Source organism: Quercus suber, unplaced genomic scaffold (assembly GCF_002906115.3).
Source record: "Quercus suber isolate HL8 unplaced genomic scaffold, Cork oak 2.0 scaffold_444, whole genome shotgun sequence".
Taxonomy (NCBI): Eukaryota; Viridiplantae; Streptophyta; class Magnoliopsida; order Fagales; family Fagaceae; genus Quercus; species Quercus suber.
In genome coordinates, this window is record NW_027069895.1 from 604,929 (window position 1) to 632,714 (window position 27,786).

At 36.2% G+C, this 27,786-nt stretch overlaps 2 protein-coding genes across 2 annotated transcripts; both read right to left on the reverse strand.

Annotated features, from left to right (window-relative positions):
• Nucleotides 1-17,035: 17,035 nt before the first annotated feature.
• LOC136061225 (receptor-like protein EIX2) lies at nucleotides 17,036-25,345 on the reverse strand. Its single transcript, XM_065762155.1, has 3 exons — nucleotides 24,781-25,345; nucleotides 24,575-24,626; nucleotides 17,036-17,228 (listed from the first exon to the last, which is right to left on the reverse strand). Exons 1-3 carry the CDS (start codon nucleotides 25,343-25,345, stop codon nucleotides 17,036-17,038), a joined length of 810 nt encoding a protein of 269 aa, XP_065618227.1.
• Nucleotides 22,497-27,304, reverse strand: LOC112009860 (receptor-like protein EIX1). The gene is made up of 2 exons (XM_024042213.2): nucleotides 24,575-27,304; nucleotides 22,497-22,636 (listed from the first exon to the last, which is right to left on the reverse strand). Exon 1 carries the CDS (start codon nucleotides 27,302-27,304, stop codon nucleotides 25,712-25,714), a length of 1,593 nt encoding a protein of 530 aa, XP_023897981.2. The 3' UTR covers nucleotides 22,497-22,636; nucleotides 24,575-25,711.
• Nucleotides 27,305-27,786: the final 482 nt, after the last annotated feature.

The window sequence follows — 27,786 nt, forward strand, 5'->3', positions numbered from 1 at the left end:
GGTAGAATAGGTAGTGTATAAAATCAAAACAAAAAACCAAAGGAAAAGAGAGAAACGAGAGAACGAAAGTCGGTTTAAAAAAAAAAAAAAAAAGGGAGAATGAAAGACAGGGAGACGAAGAAGCAGATCGTCCACCACAAGCAATGTGCCACCGCCACCACCAACACTCACCATCCACCTCCTTTATATCGCCTGCCATTGCCACTGGTGAGAATTTTTTTTTTTTTAGTATTTGAGAATTTGTTTTTCTTTCTTTATTTATTTGATTTGGGTATTTTTTTAGGTTAGCTTTGATCTAGGTATTTTATTATTTAGAAAAGTCTTCTGTAAGAATTGGGTTTTTTATTTTTATTTTTATTTTTTTTTTTTCTTTTCCTGTTTTTGGGTTAATTTGTCTGGGTATTTTAGCTTGATTTAGTTTTGGTATTTTTTGGGTTATATGTTTGCTAGTTATCTATGATGATTTGGGGTCATTGAAGAATTATAAAATGAGATAAATTATGTGCCGTTTCCTTTTCTTAATTGAATCGGTGCTCACCATTTCTATGCGTGCATCTTTCCATGAATCAAATGATTTAACTCAGTTATCTAGTCCAACATGAAGTGTATTTTTATAATTCAAATTGTGCATTGAAATTGGCTTCCCCAAATCACTGTATATAATACTGGCTAAAGAGACATTGAAAATTTAAACCAGATTGAATGTACTATCTAAAAGGGCTAGGGGCAATAATAGAAAAATGCTTGCCATCTGAAAGCACAACGCTCTCTTTATCATCTTAGTTGTGAGGGATACCGTAAAGAGTTTAAAAGTTCATTAAACTAATATAATTATAAAGTATTTTGTGTTGCGTGATATATTTTAAATTTCCATCCTTAACTACAGAAATGTTGAAAACAACAAATTTACTGGATGGAGTCCGGACCAATTGAAAGAAATAAACTTAGAGTGAGTGTTCTGTTCAAATTACTCTTATTTATGGATGCAATTTTTTAAGAAGTTGTTTCTTTGATTTTATGATTATCTTTAATGAAGATCTGGAGGTAATTCCTGGTCATCTAGAGGAGCTCATCCTCCTCCTCCTGGTACACCACATGTTCTTGATCAACACACTACTAAAAAACATTCTGGAGGTAAGTCTGTCGTGAGTGGAGCAGCAATAGTTGGAATAGCTTTGGGTGTACTGGCAGCAATTGGGGCTCTAATTGCACTATTTTCAAAAAGAAAGTCATCTCCTTCCTCACATTTCCTTGATGAAGAGAGATCTTGCCAAAGTAGATCATTTACTCCTCTTGCATCCCAGGAATTATCCAAAGACTTGCCTACCGCATAAGCAACGACTTCAAAGGAAATTTTCTTTATTCTGCATTCTTTTGTAGGAGCTTACTATAATTGTCATAATAATGTTGCAGACATAAATTTCTTATTAGGCCTTAAATTTTCCTCTTTGCTTATTCAGATTTGTCCCGAAAAAATTCTAGAACATCTGTAGCATGATATTGCACCTTCATTAGTAAAAAGGCTCTGGAATAGAAAGTGTATGCCATGCCTATCCATGTAGGGTCTATGATATTCGGTGTAGATAGACTTGTCATTAACTAAATATTAATTAGTCTATTTGTGGCTGGCATATCTCCTTTGTCTATGCATTCTTTAGGTTGTCTTTTGATTACTTGATCAAAAGTAGTGCATTGCTGGGCATTCGATGTCTAGTTCATCATTCTATAATGTTTGATTGATATTTCTTAAGATGGTATATTTAGATAACTAGCAAACATATAACCCAAAAAATACCAAAACTAAATCAAGCTAAAATACCCAGACAAATTAACCCAAAAACAGGAAAAGAAAAAAAAAAAAAAAAACCCGATTCTTACAGAAGACTTTTCTAAATACTAAAATACCTAGATCAAAGCTAACCTAAAAAAATACCCAAATCAAATAAAGAAAGAAAGAAAAACAAATTCTCAAATACTAAAAAAAAAAAATTCTCACCAGTGGCAGTGGCAGACGATATAAAGGAGGTGGATGGTGAGTGTTGGTGGTGGCGGTGGCACATTGCTTGTGGTGGACGATCTGCTTCTTCATCCCCCTGTCTTTCATTCGCCCTTTTTTTTTTTTTTTTTTTAAAACCGACTTTCGTTCTCTCGTTTCTCTCTTTTCCTTTGGTTTTTTGTTTTGATTTTATACACTACCTATTCTACCGGTATCAAGTTTAGTAGTAAACCTAAATAAATGGTCAGGATTGAATTAATAAAAATATGCGGCTAAGATTTGGGTGGTACCATACCCACTTAAAAAATAGGTTTAGTACCACTTTGTTCCTCTTTAGGATATTCGCATGACACCCCCTCCCCTCTATCCTCTTCAAATGTTTCTAAGCAAAGTCTAAATTTATAAATGTTAAATGAACTCTATTTCAAAGCTAATGGGCTAGCTGCAAATGTAGAATGAGGCTAAAGATATGGCATATTTCTGAAATGACTATCATGTTTAGCTATGAATTGAATCATATATTCAAAGTTAGTGACTAGTACATTAAGATGAACGAACCAATATTAAGGACATTCGGTTTGAAGCAATACCTGAATTATATTCAAAGTAGGTAATGATGCCTTCGGCAGCTTCGTAACTTTTCCAAGAAACAATTCACGTTTACAATTGTAGTCACATAAACCCAATCCTTTATGTCATCGAGAAATCCAAGATAAGCATGCCTCCAGTTCCTTTTGAAGAAGAGTACTCCACAAACTGCCCAAAAGCCAACAACGAATCCAACCCCAGAACCCATATAGAAGCTATAATTTTCAGAGTGATCTTCCGTTTTGCCAATTGGTGTTCTATTTAAAGGTTCTTCGTCTACTGTGCAATTTTTACTGTGCAATTTTTTGGAAGAGAACACCACAAAGTTGAGGATTGCCGGTGTAGCTAAGTGCATCAAAAGTTTGAAGCTGGGTGCTTGAAGGAATTCTATCTGAGAAATTGTTGTATGACAAATCTAAATGACAAAGAAATGTCAACTTAGACATGCTTGGAGGAATTTTACCAAATAGATGATTTCATGAGAAATCAATCGACTCTAACTCTGTCATACTCCCAATTTTTTCAGGAATCTTTCCCACCAATTGATTTCGAGACAAGTTCAAAAAATGTAGTTCCAAAAGAAGTGAGATTTCAGCAGGAATTGATCCAGACAAGTTGTTACTTGAAAGGTATCTGAAAGACCATGTGGAGACTTTAATCTAGCAAGGGAAGTTACAGAAGTACGTCAAGAAGACGGAGCCCCACAGATACCAATAGTAGGACGATCAAGACAGAGCTTAGGGAGTAGGAGATAGCAAACCTCCTGCAGAAGAGATAAAGACGATCTCGTGAGGACTAATAGCAAGCGGAACACTGAAGTCCCTGAAAAAAGCCTATGGGAAAGAAATAAACAGTGTCCATTCACGGCTGCCTCTAATGAAGATGCCAAAGAATGACGAGCCTGATATTTTTTTCTCAGAGAGAGACAGTCGCAACATTAAGCAACCCCGTGACGATCCACTGGTAATCACACTCAGAGTAGAAGAATTCAACATCCACTGGGTGCTTATTGACAACGGAAGCTTAGCAAATATCATCTACTTGCCTGCGTTTCAGCAGATGAAACTAGATAAGAAAAGGATTAGGCCTTTCACCTCTCCTCTAGTAAGCTTCATTGCGGATAGAATCGTCCCTAGCGGCATCATCACTCTAACTGTAATTGCAGGCATTTACCCAGCATAGGTCATCAAGGAAATTGATTTCCTCATAGTTGACTGCCCTTCAACGTACAACATCATCCTAGGAAGACCTGCACTCAACAAGCTAAAAGCAGCGATGTCAATATATTACTTGAAGGTAAAGTTTCCAACAGCCTACAGAGTAGGAGAAATTAGAGGAGACCAAGTTCTGGCAAGAGAATTCTACCAAGCTGCCTTAGCATCTGGGGAGAATCACACTTGGGTGATCAATGAGCCAGAGACACCATAAAAAGTTGAGATCGTCCCAGAAGATTCAACGAAGGTGTTAAAGATAGGATCAGCACTCCCAACTCTAGAGAAAGAGAAGATGATTTCCTTCTTAAGGGAAAATCAAGATGTTTTCGCTTGGAAATATGAGGAGATGCCCGGAATTGATAGGAAGATCATACAGCATCATCTCAACGTCAACCCAAAATGCAAACATGTACAGCAAAAGTGGAGAATATTTGCACCAGAGCGCAACAAAGCTATAACTGAAGAAGTAGAGAAGCTACTAGAAGCTGATTCATCAGGGAAGTCTTCTATCTAGATTGGCTAGCAAACGTGGTGGTGGTGAAGAAAAGCAATGGCAAATGGAGAATGTGTGTCGACTTCACAGGCCTGAACAAAGTCTGCCCAAAAGATAGCTTCCCCTTACCGAGAATTGACCAGCTGGTAGACTCAATTACTGGATACAAGCTCTTAAGCTTCATGGACGCATTTTTTGGATACAACCAGATTCTTATGGACGAAGACGATCAAGAGAAGACCTTGTTCGTTACCAGCCAAGGGTTGTACTGCTATAAAGTTATGCCCTTTCGACTGAAAAATGCAGGAGTCACTTACCAAAGATTGGTGAATTGTATGTTCTCTTACCAGATTGGAAGGAACGTGGAGGTGTACGTAGACGATATGCTGATAAAAAGTAAGGACGAAGCCAACCACTTGGACCATCTAAAAGAAACCTTCAGCACACTATGTAAGTACAATATGAAATTAAACCTTGCAAAGTGTGTTTTCGCTATTGCTTCAGGAGAGTTCTTGGAATTCATGGTGTCCCAACTGTTGGGGTTTATGCCCTAAAATCTAATTTATTGGCATTTCATAAATAATTAAATTGTTTAATTATACGAGACTATCTATAAATGAACTAATAAGACATTATCTTAGTCCATGAGATGCATAGTATGTGATTTATGTGAAAAGTCACAGAAAGATATAAATCACAAATTCTTTATAAACTCAGAATTTTAGTTCGTAGTCGGTGACGAAATTGGGCATTTCATCTACGAAGACTATAACATATCAACTAAGATGATTTGTCTTGATCATGGAAGTGGAGACTTCTAGTTGATATGTTGATATGTTTTAAGAGTTAAGACATATTGAACTGGACCATTGTGAGATTTATTATTCTCCTAACGACTATCAAATGAATAATAAATATCACGACTTCTATTTACATCAACTCTAAATTCTGAGAGAATAATGGACCTGATCATAAGGTGTAAGTTGCTTTGATATATTAGGAGTGAGATCTATAAGTCACGATCAAAACCTCAGTATGTTGGGTAGTCGCATTTAGTGTTGATGGAACATATATTCTTAAGATAGAATTCATAATCTCTTAACGGAGATATAAAATATTCCCTTGAGATAAATTTAATGGGCTTGGTTATTCAGAGTGTTAGGCTCAACCACTTTAGTAAGGAGTTACTAAAGTATATATTTATGAAATTGGATTTCATAAATATATAATGAATAACATAAATGATTAAACCGAGTATTCAAGGATTAAGATGTAGTAATCTTCAAAGTGGCAGTCTACATTCATGACTTGTATTACTACGAATATTTTAATGAAGAGGTTGCACGTATAATAAAGTTTTGGGATATAATTTATTAATAAGGCCTAGAGTGCAATTATATTCTTATAGTGGTATTGAATATAATTAATGGTAACTTTGGACTTGTCAAGAGTTGATAGAAAAGCCTAACGGCCATTGGAGCTAGAGTCTTATTTGTTCCCTTTTGGTCATACTCCAAGCCACACACTAAAGCCCAATTGGAATGGCCCCAAAAAGTTAACCTAATTAGATAATCAGTTATATATAAGGAGAGAAACATACAGAATTATATATGAGTCTTTCATTAAGATCAAAAGGCATAAAATGGTGTATGTGAGTGTTAGATACTCTTTTATTCTCTCATTGGAAACTGATTGAGAGACCACACTTCTTGGGCATTAAGTGGAATTGGAGTGAAGATTAAAAGTTTTCCCAAGCACTTCTAATCTTTTGTTTTGAATTTCACCGCACCAAGGTATACTTTCTATTCTTTGTTTTAGAATTCAAGGTTACATGTTATCTTTAATGAATGAAGTAGATCCTTGTTTGTTGTTTCTGCTATGTGTTTTGTATGAGATACAAAACCAGATTTTCCAACACCAACGAGGTATAGAGGCAAATCCAGACCAAGTGAATGCAATAATCAAAGTCAAATCACCAAAAACAGTGAAGGAGGTGCAGAGTTTGACAAGAAAAGTTACAGCCCTAAACAGATTCGTCTTTAGGGCAACGGACAAGTGCATGCCATTCTTCTAGATATTGAAAAATGCCTTTCAGTGGACTGACGATTGAGAGGAAACCTTTGCCAAGTTAAAGGAGTATTTGACGAAACTACCTCTATTAAGCCCCTTGGTGATGGAAGAGAAGTTGTATCTCTACTTAGCAGTATCCAACACAGCAGTAAGTTTGGCAATGATCAGAGAAGAAGGGAACGTCCAGAAGCCAGTCTATTATACTAGCTAAGCATTCCAGGGAGTAGAAGCAAGCACCCCAAGGATGGAAAAGATAGCTTTTACATTATTGGTCGCCTCCAGAAAACTCTGTCCTTACTTCCAAGCACACCTCATCGTCATCATGACAAACCAACCTATAAGAAGACGATGAACAAGATAGATGCAGCAGGATGACTCATTCAATGGGCAATTGAATTAGGCCAATTTGACATCGAATATTAGCCTCAAGCAGCAATTAAAGCCCTAGTGCTAGCGAATTTCATTGCAGAATTCACTTACCCCTATAAGGAAGAAGAAACCCCCATGGAAACATGGACGGTCCAAACGAATGGGTCAGCCACGAAGAAAGTAGGAGGAGCAGGAGTAGTTTTCATATCTCTAGAAGGAAAAATGTTGAAATATGCAGTCAGATTGCAATTTCGAGCAACAAATAACGAGGAAAAATAAGAAGCACTGCTAACAGGGCTAAGTCTAACAAAGAGTCTTGTCATCCAAGCTGATTCTTAGCTAATAATTGGACAAGTGAAGGGAGATTACGAAGCCAAAGAAGAAAGAATGCAGAAGTATTTGAAGATCGTCCAATGACTATCACAGCACCTTGACAGCTTCGACTTTGTGCAAATCCCTTGGGTCAAAAACATAGAAGCTGACTTCCTAGCAAGATTGGCCTTGTCAGAGGACTACAATGTGACCTCCGAACTATGTATAGAGATAAAGGGGCAACCAAGCACAGAAGGTGAGCAGGTTCTGAAGATAAAAGAACAAGACGTGTGGATGACTCCCATCGTCCATTACTTGAAAGAAGGATGGCTCCCTAAAGATAAGGCGGAAGCAAGGAAGATACAGATCAGGGTATCAGGGTAGCTCACTTCATCATCATTAACGATGTGCTATACAGACGAGGATATTCACTCCCCTATCTAAGATGTGCTAGCTCAGTAGAAGTGGATTATGTACTTCGTGAGAAACATGAGAGAATTTGTGGAAATCACGCTGGAGCAAGATCTTTAGCAAGAAAGGTGCTCAGAGCAGGATATTACTAGCCAACTTTAAGAAGGACGCATACGACATCGTCAAAGCATGCGATAAATGTCAATTCTTCGTAAATGTCTAGATGAGAACAGGAGAGACGATGACACCCATATCTTCACCATGGCCCTTTGCCCAATGGGAAATTGACATTATTGGCCCATTCCCTCCAGGAAAGAAGCAACTCAGATCTCTAATCATCACAATTGATTACTTCACAAAAAGGGTAGAAGTAGAACCAGTGACGATGATAACAGAGGCTAAAGTCACAAGTTTCGTATGGAAAAACATCATCTGCAAGTTTGGAGTCCCATATGTTATAATATCAGACAATGGAAAGTAGTTTGACAATCCCAAGTTTTGAAAATTTTGTCAAGACTTAGGAGTCAAAATCCACTATTCTTCTTGTTGGGAAATTTAGACCCCAATTGATGTAATTAACAAGTTTTAAATCCAAGTTGTTAATTAGATTTATTATGAATAGAACTTGTTAAAACAAACAAACATCAATATCATGTCAGTAATAAATGCAGCGGAAAAGTAAATAAGACAAGATATGATGACCCAAGAAAACCAATGAAACAAACTAGTTTCACAGTAAAAAACATGGGGGAAAACCTTCCCAAAAAAGTAATCCACTATAGTAAAGAGAAGTTTTAGATCTAATACAAAACCTTTGTCCCTAGACTCTACAATCCCCATAGATAAACTTACAGCAAAAACATTCTACCGCTTTAGAACCTTTGAACTCCTCAATATATGAATGTCACCCTTTGATGCACGAATCCCAGTACACGACTAACCAATTGCGCGGATCCCAGTACGTGACTTGATCACCAACTTGAAGAAGATGTTGGCTGCAAAGTTTTTCACTTCATCAACAATGAAGATCAAGAAGCACTTGGTTACAAAACCCTAAGGCACAAAGATGCAGTAGCTTCTTTTAGAGAGAATAAGGCATTGGTCACTTTTTGCATGTGTTCTCTTTGTATTCTTTTATGTGACGGCCTCTAAAATAAGCATTATATATGTCTAGGGTTGTGAAAAAAGAAACCCTATACAAATACATAAGCTTGGGTCAAAAATTAGATCTAGAAATCTGAATTTCTGTAACCTCGATAGATAACTTGATCGATCAAGAATCTGTCAAGCTTCATTCATTAAATCTCGATAGATAGCTATCTGTTGAGCAGCTGTCGAACTATTTGTTCGAAGGTGCCGAGCTATTTGTCCAGCTTTAATGAATAGCCCTTCTTCACTTGTTTCTTGGTCCAATCTTCATAGTTTTAATACAAAACTTGAACAACATGTTTTTTGAAGTATTAAACACATCTTAAATCTATCCAATTACAAGTAAAGTGCGTTTTATCAAAGGATTGGCTAATTACATTAAAATATGTCCTTAACACTTCTCCAAGACACCCTCAAGCCAACGGCCAGACAGAAGTAACGAATAGAAACTTGCTTAAAATTATCAAAATTCGGCTTGAAGGGATAAAGGAGGCATGGCCTTAAGAACTACAAAATGTCCTTTGGGCATATAGGACAACCACAAGAGTTTCATGAGGAAAAACACCATTCAAACTGACATTTGGCACTGAGGCCATCATACCAGTGGAAGTGGGACCGACGAGCTTCCGATTCAAAACTTATGAAGACCAGAAGAACCAGCAGGAGCTCAACGACAACCTGGACCTAATTGATGAAGTCAGAGAAGAAGCTATAAAGCGAATGACCAAACACAAGGAAGCAATGGCCAAATACTACAATAGAAAGGTTAAGGTAAGAAGGATCAATACAAGAGACCTCGTCCTGAGGAAGGTATCACAGGCAACAAAGGATCCATCCTAAGGAAAACTAGGACCAACCTGGGAAGGCCTCTACGAAGTAATCCGTCACTCTAGAGAAAGCTCCTACTACCTAAAGTCTTTAGCCAGCCTGGAATTGCCTCGACCATGGAACATAGAACATTTGAAGAAATACTATCAGTAAGAAATACTTTTCATTTTAAGTTGCCTACTCTTCATATCAGTATGGACGACAGTTATTACTTTCATCATTCATAAGAACAATAATACATGAAAGCATTATTCATGCATATTTATCATTGATTATCCATGAGTTACTTATCAATAAAGATGTATACAACACCTAGGAGTTATCCTTGGGAGACGTCCCAAGGATTTCTGTCACTAAAATTTCAAATCAAAAGCTGTCCACGCACAGCCAACAGCGTCATAGCCATCAACATTGTTAATATACAACTACCAAAGTCGACTAAATTAGAGCTATTTAAACACGACTAACACGATCGTCATTCAAGCACGAATAAACAAAACATAAAAAAATGGTTAACCTAAAAGACACTCTAATACCACGACTTTAAGTCTTGAGTATAGCGCAATATCGTCATTCAAACATAACACAATAAAGCTATTCAAACACAGTTAAAAAGTACTAAGTTGTTCAAACACAACTAAAATCATCATTCAAACATGATTCAATAAAAAGCTATTCAAACACAGCTAAAATATACTAAGTTGTTCAAACACAACTAAGATTGTTATTCAAACAAAGCTGTTCAAACACAACTAATATTGTCATTCAAACATGACTCAATAAAAGCTGTTCAAACACAGCTAAAAAATACTAAGCTGTTCAAACACAACTAAGATCGTCATTCAAACAAAGTCGTTAAAACACAACTAAAAAATTCTAAGTTGCTCAAACACAACTAATATCGTCATTCAAACATGACTCAATAAAGAGCTGTTCAAACACAGCTAAAAAATACTAAGTTGTTCAAACACAACTAATATCGTCATTCAAACATGACTCAATAAAAGCTATTCAAACACAACTAAAAAAATACTAAGTTATTCGAACACAACTAAGATTATCATTCAAACATGACTCAATAAAAATTTGTTCAAACACAGCTAAAAAATACTAAGTTGTTCAAACACAACTAATATCGTCATTCAAACATGACTCAATAAAAAGTTGTTCAAACACAGCTAAAAAATACTAAGTTGTTCAAACACAACTAATATCGTCATTCAAACATGACTCAATAAAAGTTGTTCAAACACAGCTAAAAAATACTAAGTTGTTCAAACACAACTAAGATTGTCATTCAAACATGACTAAAAAAAAAGGATATTCAAACACAGCTAAAAAATATTAAGTTGTTCAAACACAACTAATATCGTCATTCAAACATGACTCAATAAAAGATGTTCAAACACAGCTAAAAAAAAATACTAAGTTGTTCAAACACAACTAATATCGTCATTCAAATATGACTCAATAGAAGCTGTTCAAACACAGCTAAAAAATACTAAGTTGTTCAAACATAACTAAGATCATCATTCAAACATGACTCAATAAAAGCTGTTCAAACACAGCTAAAAAATACTAAGTTGTTCAAACACAACTAAAATCGTCATTCAAACATGACTCAATAAAAAACTGTTCAAACACAGCTAAACTTTACTAAGTTGTTCAAACACAACTGAGATTGTCATTCAAACATGACTCAATAAAAGTTGTTCAAACACAGCTAAAAAATACTAAGTTATTCAAACACAGCTAAGATCGTCATTCAAACATGACTTAGTAAAAGTTGTTCAAACACAGCTAAGCTAAAAAGTACTAAGTTGTTCAAACACAACCAAAATTGTCATTCAAACATGACTCACTTAAAAGTTGTTCCAACACAACTAAAGATGAGCTGTTCAAATACAGGCTAAGTGTAAAAAGTTGTTTTAGCACAACTAACATCGTCATAAAGATTGTCTGAAAGATTGTTTACTGCAACTAAAGCATGAAGTCCATAAACCTACCTATCATTGTCAAAGAAATTGTTCAATTGCCCAAAACAACGGGCCCAAAGAAATTGTTCAGTTGCCCAAAACAACAGGCCTAAAGGAATTGTTCAAGCTGCCTTAAACAATAGGCCCAAAAGAGATATTGTTCTTGCCTTACAAAAAAAGAAAAGAAAGAAAATTTGGAAAAAAAAAAAGTTACTGCTCATCAGGGACTGGATTTGCAAGGGTTGTAGTTGCAGCCTGTTCCATTACCTTAGCAATGATTGTGGCTTCCTCCGTCTCTGTCGTAGCCTCGGAAGGATGATCAGACAAGAGCTCTTTCTCAACATCACCCATAACCAGGCTAGAAAGGTCCAAGTTAGGATGATGCTTTGCCATCCACTTCCTGAGAAGGTCGAAGCCTCCCACGTAGTACCCACACAACTTATCAAAGTACTCATTGGGAGTCCTGAAATTCCTTCACTGCCATGGCCCCAGCCTTTTGCAATTTCAGCTCCAGATCACCAATCTGCTTGTCCTTTAGCTTGTAAAAATCTTTCTCTGCTTGTAGGCTCTTCTCCAAGGTTGCCACACGTTCTTTGTCATTTTCATCTCCAACAATAAGAATGGCAACCTTGTTCTTGAACGTCTCATTCTTAGCAGAAAGGGATTTAATCACAGGCTCAGATGTGGCCACCCTCTTCTCCAAGTCCAAAAGTTTCCCAAAAACAAATAGAGACTCCTCCAAAGCCTAAAATAAATCTCCCTTAGCAGAGGCAAAGAAAAAGAAGAAGTAAAGACAACCTACATTATCAACACGTACTTGCACAAGCTTTTGAATAGGAGACGACATCACCTCGCTGGACAACTTTTCCCGACTTAGGTCATCCACGGAGAGTGCCTCATGAGCCTTCAGAGCAGCTGTGTCAGCATCGTTCCAGAAGGAAGGAAGGAAAGATTTGCTACTCACCTTCTTCTTCTTCCTAGCCTCCTCCCAGTAGAGGCAATTACCTCTAGAGACGAAGTGGGAGAGGCAGGACACTTAGCAGGCAAATGAGCAAGAGGAGAAGTTACCTTTGGATCTTCCTTAGAAACATCACCCGTCTTTGAACGTTTCTTGGATAGGAAACCACTGACGATGCCACCCTTGGCCTTCTTCTCTTAAGCCTCGGCTAGTTTTTGCTTACTAAACCTAGTTGTGATTCCCGTAGGGAGGAAGAAAATATAAAAAAAGAAAAAAAAGAGAAAAAAAAGAGAAGATAAAAGCTCAAGATTTCAAGAGAGAAAAGGGAAGAAGCACTTACTCTTCTTCATAACTTCCAAATTTCTCTAGACCTTAGTAGACGGTTCCAGACCCAAGAAATGAAGAAATAAAGATTGAGGAGAAACAAGCTCGTCAAAGTCCTTGACGGTCTCCAAATATTCCTTTACTTTTTCAACACGACGCTGATATCTCTTCTTTAAACAAGGACACTAGGAAACTGCAAACAAAAGCACAAGAAAGTCATATACCATCGTCACTCACAAAAAGAAACGAAAAATAACAGAAATACGAGAAAGATGCACCAGACACGAGAATTCCCCAACTACGAAAAAACTTGGGGGTTTCATCTAGGTCCTCACCAGGGACGAACACCCAGCCACTTCCAGAACAAAAAAGAAGTTTGGCTTCCAATTTCGGAGAAACGATGGGTAATCAAGTATTAACCTAGAAGCCCTACCCCAAGGCTTAAACTTATAATAGCCGGGGTCTTTTGATTTTCTCAGACAATAAAAATGAAGGAATTTGTCCTTCCTGATGATGTCACCATCATTGGCAGACATCCACACTACTATACAGGAGGCAATGATCCGCCAAGAGTTGGGCACTAACTATGCCAGAGCAAGGTGCAAATAAGAAAAAAGTTCCTTAACAAAAGGGTGAACAGGGAAACGAAGACCACTAATGAAGTCGGCCCCGTAAAAAGAAACTTCGTGAGCATAAGAATGACAGACCCTCTCCTCGTCACTCAGGATCCTAATCTTTACCGAATCAGGGAACTAAAACCTATTCCTGATTCGCTTCTCGTCTTTTCCTGTGAGGGAACACGAAATTGTCCAAGCTTTATAAGGGGTGGAAGGAGAAGTAGCCTCAGAAATCACACGATCATCAGACAAGGATAACCCCGTCTCCATGTCACTAGACCTAACCTCGGACATCTTTAACGACCTAGCTACCTTAGCAGAGTGGAAACTAGAGGAAATAACGAAAAAAGGACAAACTTATATGGACAGTCCTCCATCACGAAGAGACTAACCCACTTGAGACACTCTCCCTCTATAGACTCAAGCAAACAACCTAGACGGGCGAAAAGAAAAGCTATTGAAGGACAATCAACCCTAACAAAAGAGTAATCTACCATGGAAGAGCAGGAAAGAAATGGAAGCACGAAGAACTTACATGGGAACGCAGGACAGAGAAAGGAAGCTTGAAGGAGAGACAAACCCTAGAATAAAAACTGAACAAAGAAAGATTGTAAAAGAAAGGAAACAGGAGGAAAAAATGCAAAATAAGTGGCCAAAGCACCCGTGGGAAAACCGAGAAATGCCTGCACGTCAAACGCATCCTAACCATACACATGGCACCCAACTACTCAAAAATCAACTCATCATAAATGTGCAGTACCTGGAATACAAAGCGTCAGACGAATATGTTCTCATCTTGTCCAACAGACGAAGATTTGAACAAGGGGGCAGCTGATGAGTCAAAAATTTATAATCGTCATTAAGATGATACCGTTATTAACCAAGAGATGATGTCAGACATTTATTATGCTCATTAATGACAATACGTAACGGATAGAGCAACGGTCACAGAATGCGTTGTGAACTTCAGACAAAAATTTTGTAACGCACTAGCCGTTGAACATAAATACAGAGATTCATTGCCCATTGATTAGGCACTCAACTATAAAAGAGAAGACAACAAAAGTTAAAGGTACACACAAATACGCTACCAAAAATCACTCTCTAGTCTGTTTCTCTCTAAAATCTTTCTCCCTTACTAACTTAAGCATTGGAAGTGGTTTGGCTAACACCATACCGGTGTGTTACTCTTCCACCCAGTTCATTTTGCAGGTTTCCTCCAGCAAAGACAACCCCAACCGCAGCATCGTCCATCCACTACGACGACGAGCTCAACTACTGATTTTTTGCATCATCAATACCCATTCCTCATATTACCCATTCTTAATACCCATTCCTCTAATAGCATATATATATATATATATATTGGGATAAGTTAAACAAATGCCCATTCCTCAGATTACAAAATGCACCCACTGTAAATTACTTCAAAAATTTTCTAACTAAACAAAACTACACCCATTGTAAATTACTTCAAAATTTTCTAAGTTAAATATCTAGTGTCCATGGCTTCAAACCCAAAAATCCACAATAAGCAAAATTAAAACTAACAACCAGTAGAAGATATACCAATCAGAATATATATATATATATATATATAACTAAAGATGAGCTGTTCAAATACAGGCTAAGTGTAAAAAGTTGTTTTAGCACAACTAACATCGTCATAAAGATTGTCTGAAAGATTGTTTACTGCAACTAAAGCATGAAGTCCATAAACCTACCTATCATTGTCAAAGAAATTGTTCAATTGCCCAAAACAACGGGCCCAAAGAAATTGTTCAGTTGCCCAAAACAACAGGCCTAAAGGAATTGTTCAAGCTGCCTTAAACAATAGGCCCAAAAGAGATATTGTTCTTGCCTTACAAAAAAAGAAAAGAAAGAAAATTTGGAAAAAAAAAAAAAAGTTACTGCTCATCAGGGACTGGATTTGCAGGGATTGTAGTTGCAGCCTGTTCCATTACCTCAGCAATGATTGTGGCTTCCTCCATCTTTGTCGTAGCCTTAGAAGGACGATCAGACAAGAGCTCTTTCTCAACATCACCCATAACCAGGCCAGAAAGGTCCAAGTTAGGATGATGCTTTGCCATCCACTTCTTGAGAAGGTCGAAGCCTCCCACGTAGTACCCACACAACTTATCAGAGTACTCATTGGGAGTCCTTAAATCCTTCACTGCCATGGCCCCAGCCTTTTGCAATTTTAGCTCCAGATCACCAATGCTTGTCCTTTAGCTTGTAAAAATCTTTCTTTGCTTGCGGGCTCTTCTCCAAGGTTGCCACACGTTCTTTGTCATTTTCATCTCCAACAATAAGAATGGTAACCTTGTTCTTGAACGTCTCATTCTCGGCAGAAAGGGATTTAATCATAGGCTCAGACGTGGCCACCCTTTTCTCCAAGTCCAAAAGTTTCCCAAAAACAAACAGAGACTCCCCCAAAGCCTAAAATAAATCTCCCTTAGTAGAGGCAAAGAAAAAGAAGAAGTAAAGACAACCTACATTATCAACACGTACTTGCACAAGCTTTTGAATAGGAGACGACATCACCTCGCTGGACAACTTTACCCGACTTAGGTCATCCGCGAAGAGTGCCTCATGAGCCTTCAGAGCAGCTGTGTCAGCATCGTTCTAGAAGGAAGGAGGAAAGATTTGCCACCCACCTTCTTCTTCTTCCTAGCCTCCTCTCCAGTGGAGGCAATTACCTCTAGAGATAAAGTGGGAGAGGCAGGACACTTAGTAGGCAAATGAGCAGGAGGAGAAGTTACCTTTGGATCTTCCTTAGAAACGTCACCCATCTTTGAATGTTTCTTGGATAGGAGACCACTAACGATGCCACCCTTGGCCTTTTTCTCTTGAGCCTCGGCTAGTTTTTGCTTACTAAACCTAGTTGTCATTCCCGTAGTGAGGAAGAAAATATAAAAAAAGAAAAAAAAGAGAAAAAAAAAAGAGAAGATAAAAGCTCAAAGTTTCAAGAGAGAAAAGGGAAGAAGCACTTACTCTTCTTCATAACTTCCAAATTTATCCAGACCTTAGTAGGTGGTTCCAGACCCAAGAAATGAAGAAATAAAGATTGAGGAGAAACAAGCTCGTCAAAGTCCTTGACGGTCTCCAAATATTCCTTTACTTTTTTGACACGACGCTGATATCTCTTCTTCAAACGAGGACACTAGGAAACTGCAAACAAAAGCACAAGTAAGTCATATACCATCGTCACTCACAAAAAGAAACGAAAAATAACAGAAAGACGAGAAAGACGCACCAGACACGAGAATTCCCCAACTACGAAAAAACTTGGGGGTTTCATCTAGGTCCTCACCAGGAACGAACTCCCAGCCACTTCCAGAACAAAAAAGAAGTTTGGCTTCCAATTTCGAAGAAACGATGGGTAATCAAGTATTAACCTAGAAGCCCTATCCCAAGGCTTAAACTTATAATAGCCGGGGTCTTTTGATTTTCTCAGACAATAAAAATGAAGGAATTTGTCCTTCCTGATGATGTCACCATCATTGGCAGACATCCACACTACTATACAGGAGGCAATGATCTGCCAAGAGTTGGGCACTAACTATGCCAGAGCAAGGTGCAAATAAGAAAAAAGTTCCTTAACAAAAGGGTGAACAGGGAAACGAAGACCACTAGTGAAGTCGGCCTCGTAAAAAGAAACTTCGTGAGCATAAGAGTGACAGACCCTCTCCTCGTCACTCGGGATCCTAATCTTTACCGAATCAGGGAACTAAAACCTATTCCTGATTCGCTTCTCATCTATTCCTGTGAGGGAACACGAAATTGTCCAAGCTTTATAAGGGGTGGAAGGAGAAGTAGCCTCAGAAATCACACGATCATCAGACAAGGATAACCCCGTCTCCATGTCACTAGACCTAACTTTAGACATCTTTAACGACCTAGCTACCTTAGCAGAGTGGAAACTAGAGGAAATAACGAAAAAAGGACAAACTTATATGGACAGTCCTCCATCACGAAAAGACTAACCCACTTGAGACACTCTCCTTCTATAGACTCAAGCAAACAACCTAGACGGGCGAAAAGAAAAGCTATTGAAGGACAATCAACCCTAACAAAAGAGTAATCTACCATGGAAGAGCAGGAAAAGAAATGGAAGCACGAAGAACTTACATGGGAACGCAGGATAGAGAAAGGAAGCTTGAAGGAGAGACAAACCCTAGAATAAAAACTAAACAAGGAAAGATTGTAAAAGAAAGGAAACAGGAGGAAAAAATGCAAAATAAGTGGCCAAAGCACCCGCGGGAAAACCGAGAAATGCCTGCACGTCAAACGCATCCTAACCATACACATGGCACCCAACTGCTCAAAAATCAACTCGTCATAAATGTGTAGTACCTGGAATACGAAGCGTCAGACAAATATGTTCTCATCTTGTCCAACAGACGAAGATTTGAACAAGGGGGCAGCTGATGAGTCAAAAATTTATAATCGTCATTAAGATGATACCGTTATTAACCAAGAGACAATGTCAGACATTTATTATGCTCATTAATGACAACACGTAACAGACAGAGCAATGGTCACAGAATGCGCTGTGAACTTCAGACAAAAATTTTGTAACGCACTAGTTGTTGAACATAAATACAGAAATTCATTGCCCATTGATTAGGCACTCAACTATAAAAGAGAAGAAAACAAAAGTTAAAGGTACACACAAATACGCTACCAAAAATCACTCTCTAGTTTGTTTCTCTCTAAAATCTTTCTCCCTTACTAACTTAAGCATTGGAGGTGGTTTGGCTAACACCACACAGGTGTGTTACTCTTCCACTCAGTTCATTTTGCAGGTTTTCCTCCAGCAAAGACAACCCCAACCGCAGCATCGTCCATCCACTACGATGACGAGCTCAACTACTGATTTTTTGCATCATCAATACCCATTCCTCATACTACCCATTCTTAATACCCATTCCTCTAATAGCATATATATATATATATATATATATATATTGGGATAAGTTAAACAAATGCCCATTCCTCAGATTACAAAATGCACCCACTGTAAATTAGTTCAAAAATTTTCTAACTAAACAAAACTACACCCATTGTAAATTACTTCAAAATTTTCTAAGTTAAATATCTGGTGTCCATGGCTTCAAACCCAAAAATTCACAATAAGAAAAATTAAAACTAACAACCAGTAGAAGATATACCAATCAGAATAAAAACAAAAAAAAAAAAAAAGAAGAAGAAGAAGAAGAAGAAGAAGAAGAAGAAGAAGAAAAAGCATGAGAGAGAGAGGATTCACCGGTTACACTTGTACAGATCTGAGAGACAAAGACGATTCCTACAATGAGTGACAGAGGGAGAGAGAGAGAGAGAGAGAGAGAGAGTATTGGGTTTTGTTTACATAAATAAAAAATAATGAAAAAATTGGGTACTAAAAAAATTCAATATGTGTTATTATTTTTAAACAATAGGTGGCAAAACATTATTTTGTCACCAAAAACACCTAAATCTTAAAATTGGGTGACGAATTTAGAATTTTTTCACCTTTAGTAAGTCTTTGATAATGTGAATATTTCGTCTCCCTAGTAAGACCCATGCCTCTTCATATATGCAAAACATAAATTAAACTTTTATTACTTTAAAAGTAAATAAAACATGGCAAAATAAAATACTTATTATAATGCAATAATATAATAAAAGAAACAATTAATTTGTATAGACATTTCCATTACCAATCAAGTTATCAATTTTTCCATCATCCTCAAAGAAATCAGAGACGTCAATATGAGTCATATAATCTCCATTTGAAAAATCAAGATAATTCATAGGATCTTCAAGATCATTATGATCAGCAAAGTTCGTTTCAATTCCTTTTCCCTTTTCTTTTATGGAAGCTTGGTATAGATCTACCAAATGTTTAGGCGTACGACAGGTATGTCACCAATGGTCTTCCATACCACACCTATAACACTTATTTTCATGGCCCTTTGATGGTTTATTCTATAAACCCTTGCCATTTTGATTCTTCTGATGGTAAGGTGTGTTATTCCTTTATGAGGAATTATGAGTACGATCCTCTCTATATTGATTGTTCCATCCCTGTCCACGACCACGACCATGACCACACCCACACCCTCGACCACGAACATAATTTCCTCTATGTTTATTGAATGAGGTTCCATTTACTTCAAGGAATAGGGTAGAACTGGTTGAGTGAGATTGGTGGTTTTTCAACAAAAACTCATTATCTTGTTTAGCCACTAGAAGACTATTAGTTCATAGTACTTTTTGAACTTATGCTCTTGAAATTGTTGCTATAGAAGCACATTTGAGGCATGATATATGTGTCTTCTATCACATAATTTAATTGTGGGCTAATTTTAAATTGCCAAATTATAAATTACTTGCACTTTTGGATTATTGCAACTTCAAGTGCACATCATATTGAGCTTTTAGGATGATCAAGTTCTTCTGGAACTTGTATTTCTCCCACAAATTTATGGGAATTGGTGGTTTTTCAACAAAAACTCATTATCTTGTTTAGCCACTAGAAGACTATTAGTTCATAGTACTTTTTGAACTTATGCTCTTGAAATTGTTGCTATAGAAGCACATTTGAGGCATGATATATGTGTCTTCTATCACATAATTTAATTGTGGGCTAATTTTAAATTGCCAAATTATAAATTACTTGCACTTTTGGATTATTGCAACTTCAAGTGCACATCATATTGAGCTTTTAGGATGATCAAGTTCTTCTGGAACTTGTATTTCTCCCACAAATTTATGGGATCTTTTATTATAAAGTACTCGCTTTTCATGGAGATGGTGGCAAATAAAAATCATTGTTTTTACATGTTCCTACTGGGATTCTTGGTTGCCATCCATAATAATATCTCTATGATTTATTATATCAACATGGATCTCATCAAGGATCCTTGATACATAATTATTTTATTAATTTGTATCCAAAATTAATAGACATGTGTCACATATAAATTAAATATGCTTAAGATAAAAATAAAAATAATATTATGTTTAGCAAGAAACCCATAAGACTATAATCCATTAAATAAACACTAAAAATTTTAGGTATAAAACAATGTGACGAAAAATAAATAGGATAATAACTAATTTTTAGGAAGAAAGCTTACAGTGAGTTGAGAGAACTACACATATAACCTTTGATGTTTGAAGAACAATTGAACTACTTCATTTTTGAAATTGGGTAGAGACTCGTGTTGGTAACGTTTTATAAATTAAAAAGGAATGTTAAGAAGATAAAGAAATGTATGAAGAAGATAGTATAGGAACTTTGTTCTTTAAGTGGTTATCCATGTAACTATTATTGATCTTGGATACAAGTGTGTATCTTTCTTTGTAATTAGCTCACATATATATGCATGTTAAGAATCGGATGGAGAGAACTCTTAAGAATGCATTAAAGAATTTAACTCTGTCCCTTTATGAAAGTAACATCGTACACTCTTGTAACTTCAAGCATTTGCAACATTATTGATATATTAGCCTAGTCCCTCTCGTAAAAAAATTTATGGCTCTACCCATTACCACAAAGTCAAGCTGGCCAATAATATTGCAATGTAGTTTTTTTTTTTTTTTTTTGGGGTAATAAAAGGCTTCATTAAAATTAATTACACATAGGGTCTGTTTGTTTGGGATCCGCTTATTTTGTTGAAACTATTAGGTTCTAAATGTTTAGAACAATTGGCAAATCGTGAACACAAACTTGTCTCGATATAGATCTTAGAGTCTATAGGTTTTATTAGACAATGCTCAAGGTGATTCAAGTCAAGATTCAAGAACATACAAGCTACAGGAAGAAGACTTCATATTCTGTCTGGTTCGATCGATTGAAGAACAGGCTCGATCAATCGGAAATCGTATTTGCAGAATTTTAAGTCGGCCTACACAGCAGCTTAAGCCCATTAAGGATTAGGGTTTTAGATCTACTTCTCCCATTATATAAAGAAAACCCTAAGCCACGTTTTTGAGACTCTTGAGAGAGAGAAGAGAATGCCTCTTTTGTATCTAGGGTTTTGTACCCAATCATCTCTAAGTCTTTGTTGCTCATATTTTGCTGTTTGTGTGAATTTCTTGTGAGATCTTTGAGGAGCTTTCCTTCACATAAATTTAGGGTTTTCAAGGTAAAGATTATTTCAACATCTTGATGATCAACTCGGTTGCTGCTATTGGAGGTTAAAGAATAACAAGCGTGGGTGCTTGTAGCTGATTGGAGAATCCAAGAAAGAAGGAGTCCGTGGATTCGAAGCTTGCACGTGGTCGTGTCAGTAAGTTCTACTGGTGGGTAGCATTAGGAAGTTAAGCGGGGAGCTTGTAAGTCCTTTTGTATGAACTTCGATTCTTTCGCATAATGGATTCAGGTTTACCTTGAGGATAGCTAGGTCAAATCCTCCCCAGGTTTTTACCGTGTGGTTTCCTGGGTGATCATATCATTGTGTACTTTATTATTCCGCTGCTTTATATTTTTGATATGATTGTATGTTTGTGATAACCTAGAATTACATAATTGGACTAAGTTAATCACTTGGCTAATTTACTAGGTTAATCTGGTTGTTTTAAGGGGTCTAAAACTGTTCAGAAACTAAAATTTTTTTTGTTGAAAGTACTGTAAATAAAGGTAAAAATTAGCTAAAATAATATAGTTGAACCTATGAATAATATCAAAAAGTACAGTAAGACTTATGAATAGTAGCAAAAATATGTTAAATAGTAAAATAAATTGACAAAATTAATTGTACTATACCGACCCATATTCCGAGTCAAAAGAGGACTGGAATGATGTATAAAAAGTTCTAATTGGTGCATCCTCTTTTAGGCCAATAGGGTCTAGTGTCTCGAGTATTTAGATACTCGATCGGCTTTTAAAGTTAAGGCCCAAAGAGAATCTCCTTCGGTTTTTTAGACTCCAGTTTAGCTTAGCTAATAGGGCCAGGTTCCTGGGCTTCACAGCATCAAGACCCAAACAACCAGCCCTTTTTTGGGGAAGTTTGAATCCCAAAAGAAATGCATCTTCTTTTAGCTGAGAAGTTTCTCTGGTTAGGTAACAAGTAACAACAATCCTTTAGCCCTTTATAAAATTCCTACTTTTTTTTTTTTTTTTTGGCTAAATATTATAAAATCCCTTCTTTAAAGGACAAGCACCATGTAAAAATAATTAGTTCTTAACTTCTTACGCATCGTACGCAGAAACTCATAATCCCTGATATTTTATTCAATGTATATTTTAAGATAAAACAAAGATGAAATAAGATCCAGTACATTTTTATAATTTAACAATGATTCTTTCTGACCTCTTGAGAAGCATGGACCCATTCACTTCCTGAAATATACACAAGGACCTACAATTATCAATAATAGTGTGTGTATATATAAAAGTATTATAAACAAAATTCAAAACGTAAATTAAATACTTGGGTTAATGTACTAAATCTGTTAAAACTTGATAAACTTTATGCAATTAAGCCATGATTGTAAAAAATGTTTGATATATAGCCGAAGCCAACTTAGCCCAACAGAGAGCCATGTAGCTGGCATTTAATCCCAAATGAGTGTGCTGCCATGCATAATAATAATAATATCATTATTATTATTATTATTATTATTTCTTCAATCAACTATCATTTAGGAAGTAGACAAATACGGGGGGGAAAAATAGCTGCCAATAAAAAAAAAAATGAAATAGCTGAAAATTATAACTTTTAAAGCTTATGGACTATATAAAGTCACTTTTTACTCGTTTGTATAAACGGTTGCAAAACGATGTTTTAGGTCTATGATGAGTGTTTGTAAAAAAGTTATAAAGAGTTGCTGTTGTGAAACAAAATTTTGAGTTTTAAATATGCACTTTCAACTTCAAGCTCTCAAAATGCTTAACTAAATGGACCATTACCCTTAAGATAGTTATATATTTGTTATTATTTTTATAAATATTTAATTAAATAGTTGGTATAAAATCCATCACTAATTAGATTATGACTCTATTTTAATGAATATAAATAACTCTAAACTTTTCTCTTATGAAGTTTATATACTAAAAAATTTATTTTTATTATAAATTATAATTCAAATTTGGAGCCAACTATTTTTTTTTTTTTTTTTTGAGAAACTTATGCCCACTATTTTAACCATTCATACTTAATGGTCCGTTTGGATTGAAGGAGAGAGAGAAGGGGAGTAAAGTTGAATAGAGTAGATTTAGAACAAAATTAGCTTATTTTTAGCTAACGCTACTCTACTCTCCTCCACTCCCTCTTATTTCCTCCTCTATCCAAACAAGCCATAAGATTTATTTATTTTAAATAAAAATAAAATTGGAAGGTCGTAATATGCAACTGCATTTAAATTGAGTTCGAGTGGCGTGAGCACCTAAAGGTGTGAACTGTGAAGCATTAACTTCTATTCAATTGCGCCCTACTAAAATCCTTAAAAAATTCATGTTAAGCCCAGGTCAATTATATATAATTTTCTTTTTAAACTAAAATGTAAATTGCACCTCTTTTAAGTCTTTTGAATTTTGAATTTATTCAATTCAGACATTTCTTTTCAATTCTGTTAAAATTTGCTGTTAAATATGAAAATAAGTAATGAAAAAAAATATTTGAAAAAAAAAAAACTCACATAAAAAATCTATAAAATACTTTTATTAATTTTATAGAATTTTTTCACGTGAAAAAAAAAAAATTAATGGCAAAATTTTAACGAAATAGAATAGAATGTTTGAATTAAATAAATTTGAAATTTAGAGGATTTAATTAAACCAAAGTAAAATTGGATGATTGAAATGAGTTTAGATCAAATTTAGAGGATACGATTTGCATTTTAGTACTAGTACTAATATACCCCAAAAAAGAAAAAATTTATATATATTTGATAATCTGCTACTCATAGTCGATGTTGTATGTGCCTCAGAAAAACTTTATGCTCATCGTAACACCACTCTAATTCAATTCGTGGTATTCCCATAACTTTTCCCCCCTCAATCCTTTCTAAACGAAATTTAAATCTAGAAATAAACTCTATTTCAGAGCCATTAGGCTAACTGCAGATAAAGACTGAAGTTAAAAGATATAACAATTTTTTTTTAAAGCAAAATCAAAATGACTATGGCATTTTACGGTGAATTTATAATGTATTCAAAGAATCAAAGTACTATTTTATATATAAAATAAAATAAAAATGTTTTCTAAGTGGGTGGCTACAGGTCTAAAACATTAACATGAATGAACCAATATTAAAGTAATAAATTTTGAAGCCATACCTTTCAGCTAGATTATGATGCCTTTCACTTGCTAAGGTGGCAGCTTCATTGCCTTCGCAGACAACAGTTCACTTTTAGCACTATAGTCACATATAACCAATTCTTTATGTCATCGAGAAATCTAAAATAGACATGCCTCCAGGTCCTCTTGAAGAAGAGGACTCCACAAACCGCCCAAAAGCCAACAGCAAATCCAAACCCCATACCTAAATAGAAGCTAGAATTTTGAGAGTCATCTTCCGTTTTGCCAATTGATGTCCTGTTATGAAATTCTTCATTTGTTACACAGCTTTTTGGTAGAGGATCACCACAAAGTTGAGGATTACCAATGTATCTGACTGCATCAAAAGATTGAAGTTGAGTGCTTGAAGGAATTCTACCAGATAAGTTATTGTATGACAAGTCCAAGTAACTCAGAAATGTCAAATTAGACATGCTTGGAGGAATTTCCCCCGATAGATGATTCCATGAGAGATCAACTGATTCTAACTCTTTCATACTCTCAATTTTTTCTGGAATGTTTCCCATCAAATGATTTTCAGATAAGTTCAGAAAATTTAATTCAGAAAGAACTGAAATTTCAGTAGGGATTGATCCATACAAGTTGTTGCATGAAAGATCTATGCTCTTAACAAATGCAAGGTTCTTCTCATATTCTAATTTATGCCCTTTGGGAACCAACATAAAGTTGTTACCATCGTATACAAAATTATAATCAAATCCAAAATAGCCATATGAAAAACTTCCATTATAAGGATCTGGAAATGCCATGGCACTAATATTTTTCAAGCAGTTTGGTATGGGTCCTGAGAGGCTATTATTGGCTAGATCTAAAACTCTAAGATGAGAAAGTTGGCATATTTGTCGAGGTATATGGCCCCTGAATTCATTTGATCTTAACCTGAAAATTAAAAGACTTGTCATCTCTCCAATCCAAAGTGGTATGGTCCCCAACAAATGATTTTCACCCATATCAATGAACTCTATCTGTGAGCAGTTTTTCAACGAAGAGGGAATTTCTCCAGAGATGGTATTGTTTTGTAAATGCAAGGATATGAGATTAACTAAAGACCCCATGGAGTAAGGAATTCTACCTACTAAGCTATTACTCCCCAAGTTTAAATGCTCCAAAGACTCCTAATACCTCCAACAATGAGAAAGTTCTCCAAATAAGTGATTGTTTGATGCATCCAAAACCGCTAATTCATTTTCTCTATTCTTCTTTTGGCACATGAAAGTGGAAATTGGTCCAAAAAGTAAGTTGTCAGCAATATTGAGCTCTTTGACATTTGCAGATATTTGTGGCATTCGACCCTTGAAATGATTGGATCTTAGATTTAAGACTGAAGAATTTAGCAAAACATCTGATACATCCCCTTCTATGTGGTTGTTAGAGAGATTGATAGTTTCAATGTTTGAAGTCCAATTCCAAAACCAGCTTGGAACCTTGTCTGAAATTTCCGTCTTAGATATGTCTAAAACTCTTAGGGATCTTTGTGTTTGTAACCATGTAGGAAACTTGGGACCCACCTTGCAGGAGCTCATCAGGGCAGAGTCAAGTTGAAAGGGAGGAACCCAATTGGAACTCACATTTAAGAACAAATGTGCATTGTGAGATATACCCAATTCCTTTAAATTCAACAGCTTGGAGAAATGCCCTTCATCTAGTGTGCCTGTTAAGGAATTATCGTAGATACGCAATTGCCCTAAATTTGAGAGAAGCCCAAGACTCCTTGGAACGGTGCCATTCATCTGATTATGGTGGAGAAATAATATTTGCAGAGAAGATAAATTCCCAATGGATGAAGGAATAGATCCACTTATAGAATTATCATTGAGATCAAGAAATCTTAGATGTTGAAGTTGGCCTATCGACTCTGGAATCGTTCCAGTAAGTTGATAATTGTCATACAATAATAGATATTCTAATTTCTGATAATTGAATATGCTAGGCGGTATCTCGCCTTTCAGAGAAGCGCCATCCAGTTCAAGCGCTAAGAGGCTTGTACTGAGATTAGAGAACCAATTTGGTATCTCATGATTGAAATTATTAGAGGAGAGATCAAGGGCAGTAACAGACGTGAAATTGACAAATCCAAGAGATGGATTCAGGCTATGAAGCTGACAACCTGACAAGTATAGCTCTGAAAGAGATGGGAACTTACTCATTATTTGAAGCCAATCAACTTCTCTGTGAAGGTCAGCACCACTTAGGCCAAGGTGTTGAATGGCAGAGAGACCAGACATCCAACGAAGGTTATCAACATAGAGGCCACAATTATTCCAAAGAGACAGATAACGAAGGCTTGAAAGGTTCCCAAGCTGATGAGGAATGAGTCCAGAGAAGTAAGAACTCGAGAGGTCAAGATGTGTCAGACTACCCATTGAACCAAGGAAACTTGGAATACGAGTACAATTAAAATTATTGAAACTCAAATCCAAGTAATTCAAATGTTCTAGTTCTAGCAACGAAGAACTAATCTCACCACCTATCGAGTTTACTGATAACTCTGTGACTCGACCGGTTTTGTTGTCGCAGTGAACTCCTTCCCATCTACAACAATCTTCATGATTTGACCAGGATGAGAGTACATTTTCAGGATCAGTGAGATCTCGTTTGAGGCTTAAAAGTGCTTGTTTCTCCTTCTCGTTGCAAAAAACATTTGACTCTGCTTTAAAAAAGCTTAAACTGACAGTAGAGGCAAAGAACCATAGTAAGAGCACTCTCATCAGGTCTCTCAAATGTGCCAAATGCTAAATATTTGGCACATTTGACATACCAAACACAAAAATGAGCCCTCATCAGGTATGTTATAAATGCTAAAAATTTAAGACATGCTACAGTTCGGTTTTATTTTTGGCATGGTACGGACTGAAATGCCATTTCCGTTTATTATTATTTTATTCGTCTTTCTCTCTCATCCGGATTAAAATAACAATTCCTCTTTCACGTTCAGCCATTCCTTTTCTGCCTCACCATCTCCACTCTCCAACACTCATTTCTTCTCCCTTTTGCTCTTTTTTGCTTCACACCGCCATCTTTCTGTCTCACATACTCCCTTCAACTTCATCTCTACCATCACTGATCTATAAAAATCAGGTTCACCGGTTTTTTTCCCCTTTTTTCCCCTTTTTTTTTTTTGTTGCTCTCCTCTCTGTTTTATGAACTGATACACCGAATTGGAAGTTCATCTTATGGCATGTTTGGATGT

Excerpts from the sequence above, each read along its gene's own strand:
- LOC136061225 (XM_065762155.1), bottom strand. The coding sequence starts at position 25,345 with ATGGCATTTCCAGATCCTTATAATGGAAGTTTTTCATATGGCTATTTT. Across the intron at positions 24,627-24,780 it reads AAATTCTAGCTTCTATTTAG|GCAATGAAGCTGCCACCTTA; the intron begins GTATGGGGTTTG and ends TTGTCTGCGAAG. Across the intron at positions 17,229-24,574 it reads CATCATAATCTAGCTGAAAG|TTTCCACTCTGCTAAGGTAG; the intron begins GTATGGCTTCAA and ends TATTTCCTCTAG.
- LOC112009860 (XM_024042213.2), bottom strand. The coding sequence starts at position 27,304 with ATGAGAGTGCTCTTACTATGGTTCTTTGCCTCTACTGTCAGTTTAAGC.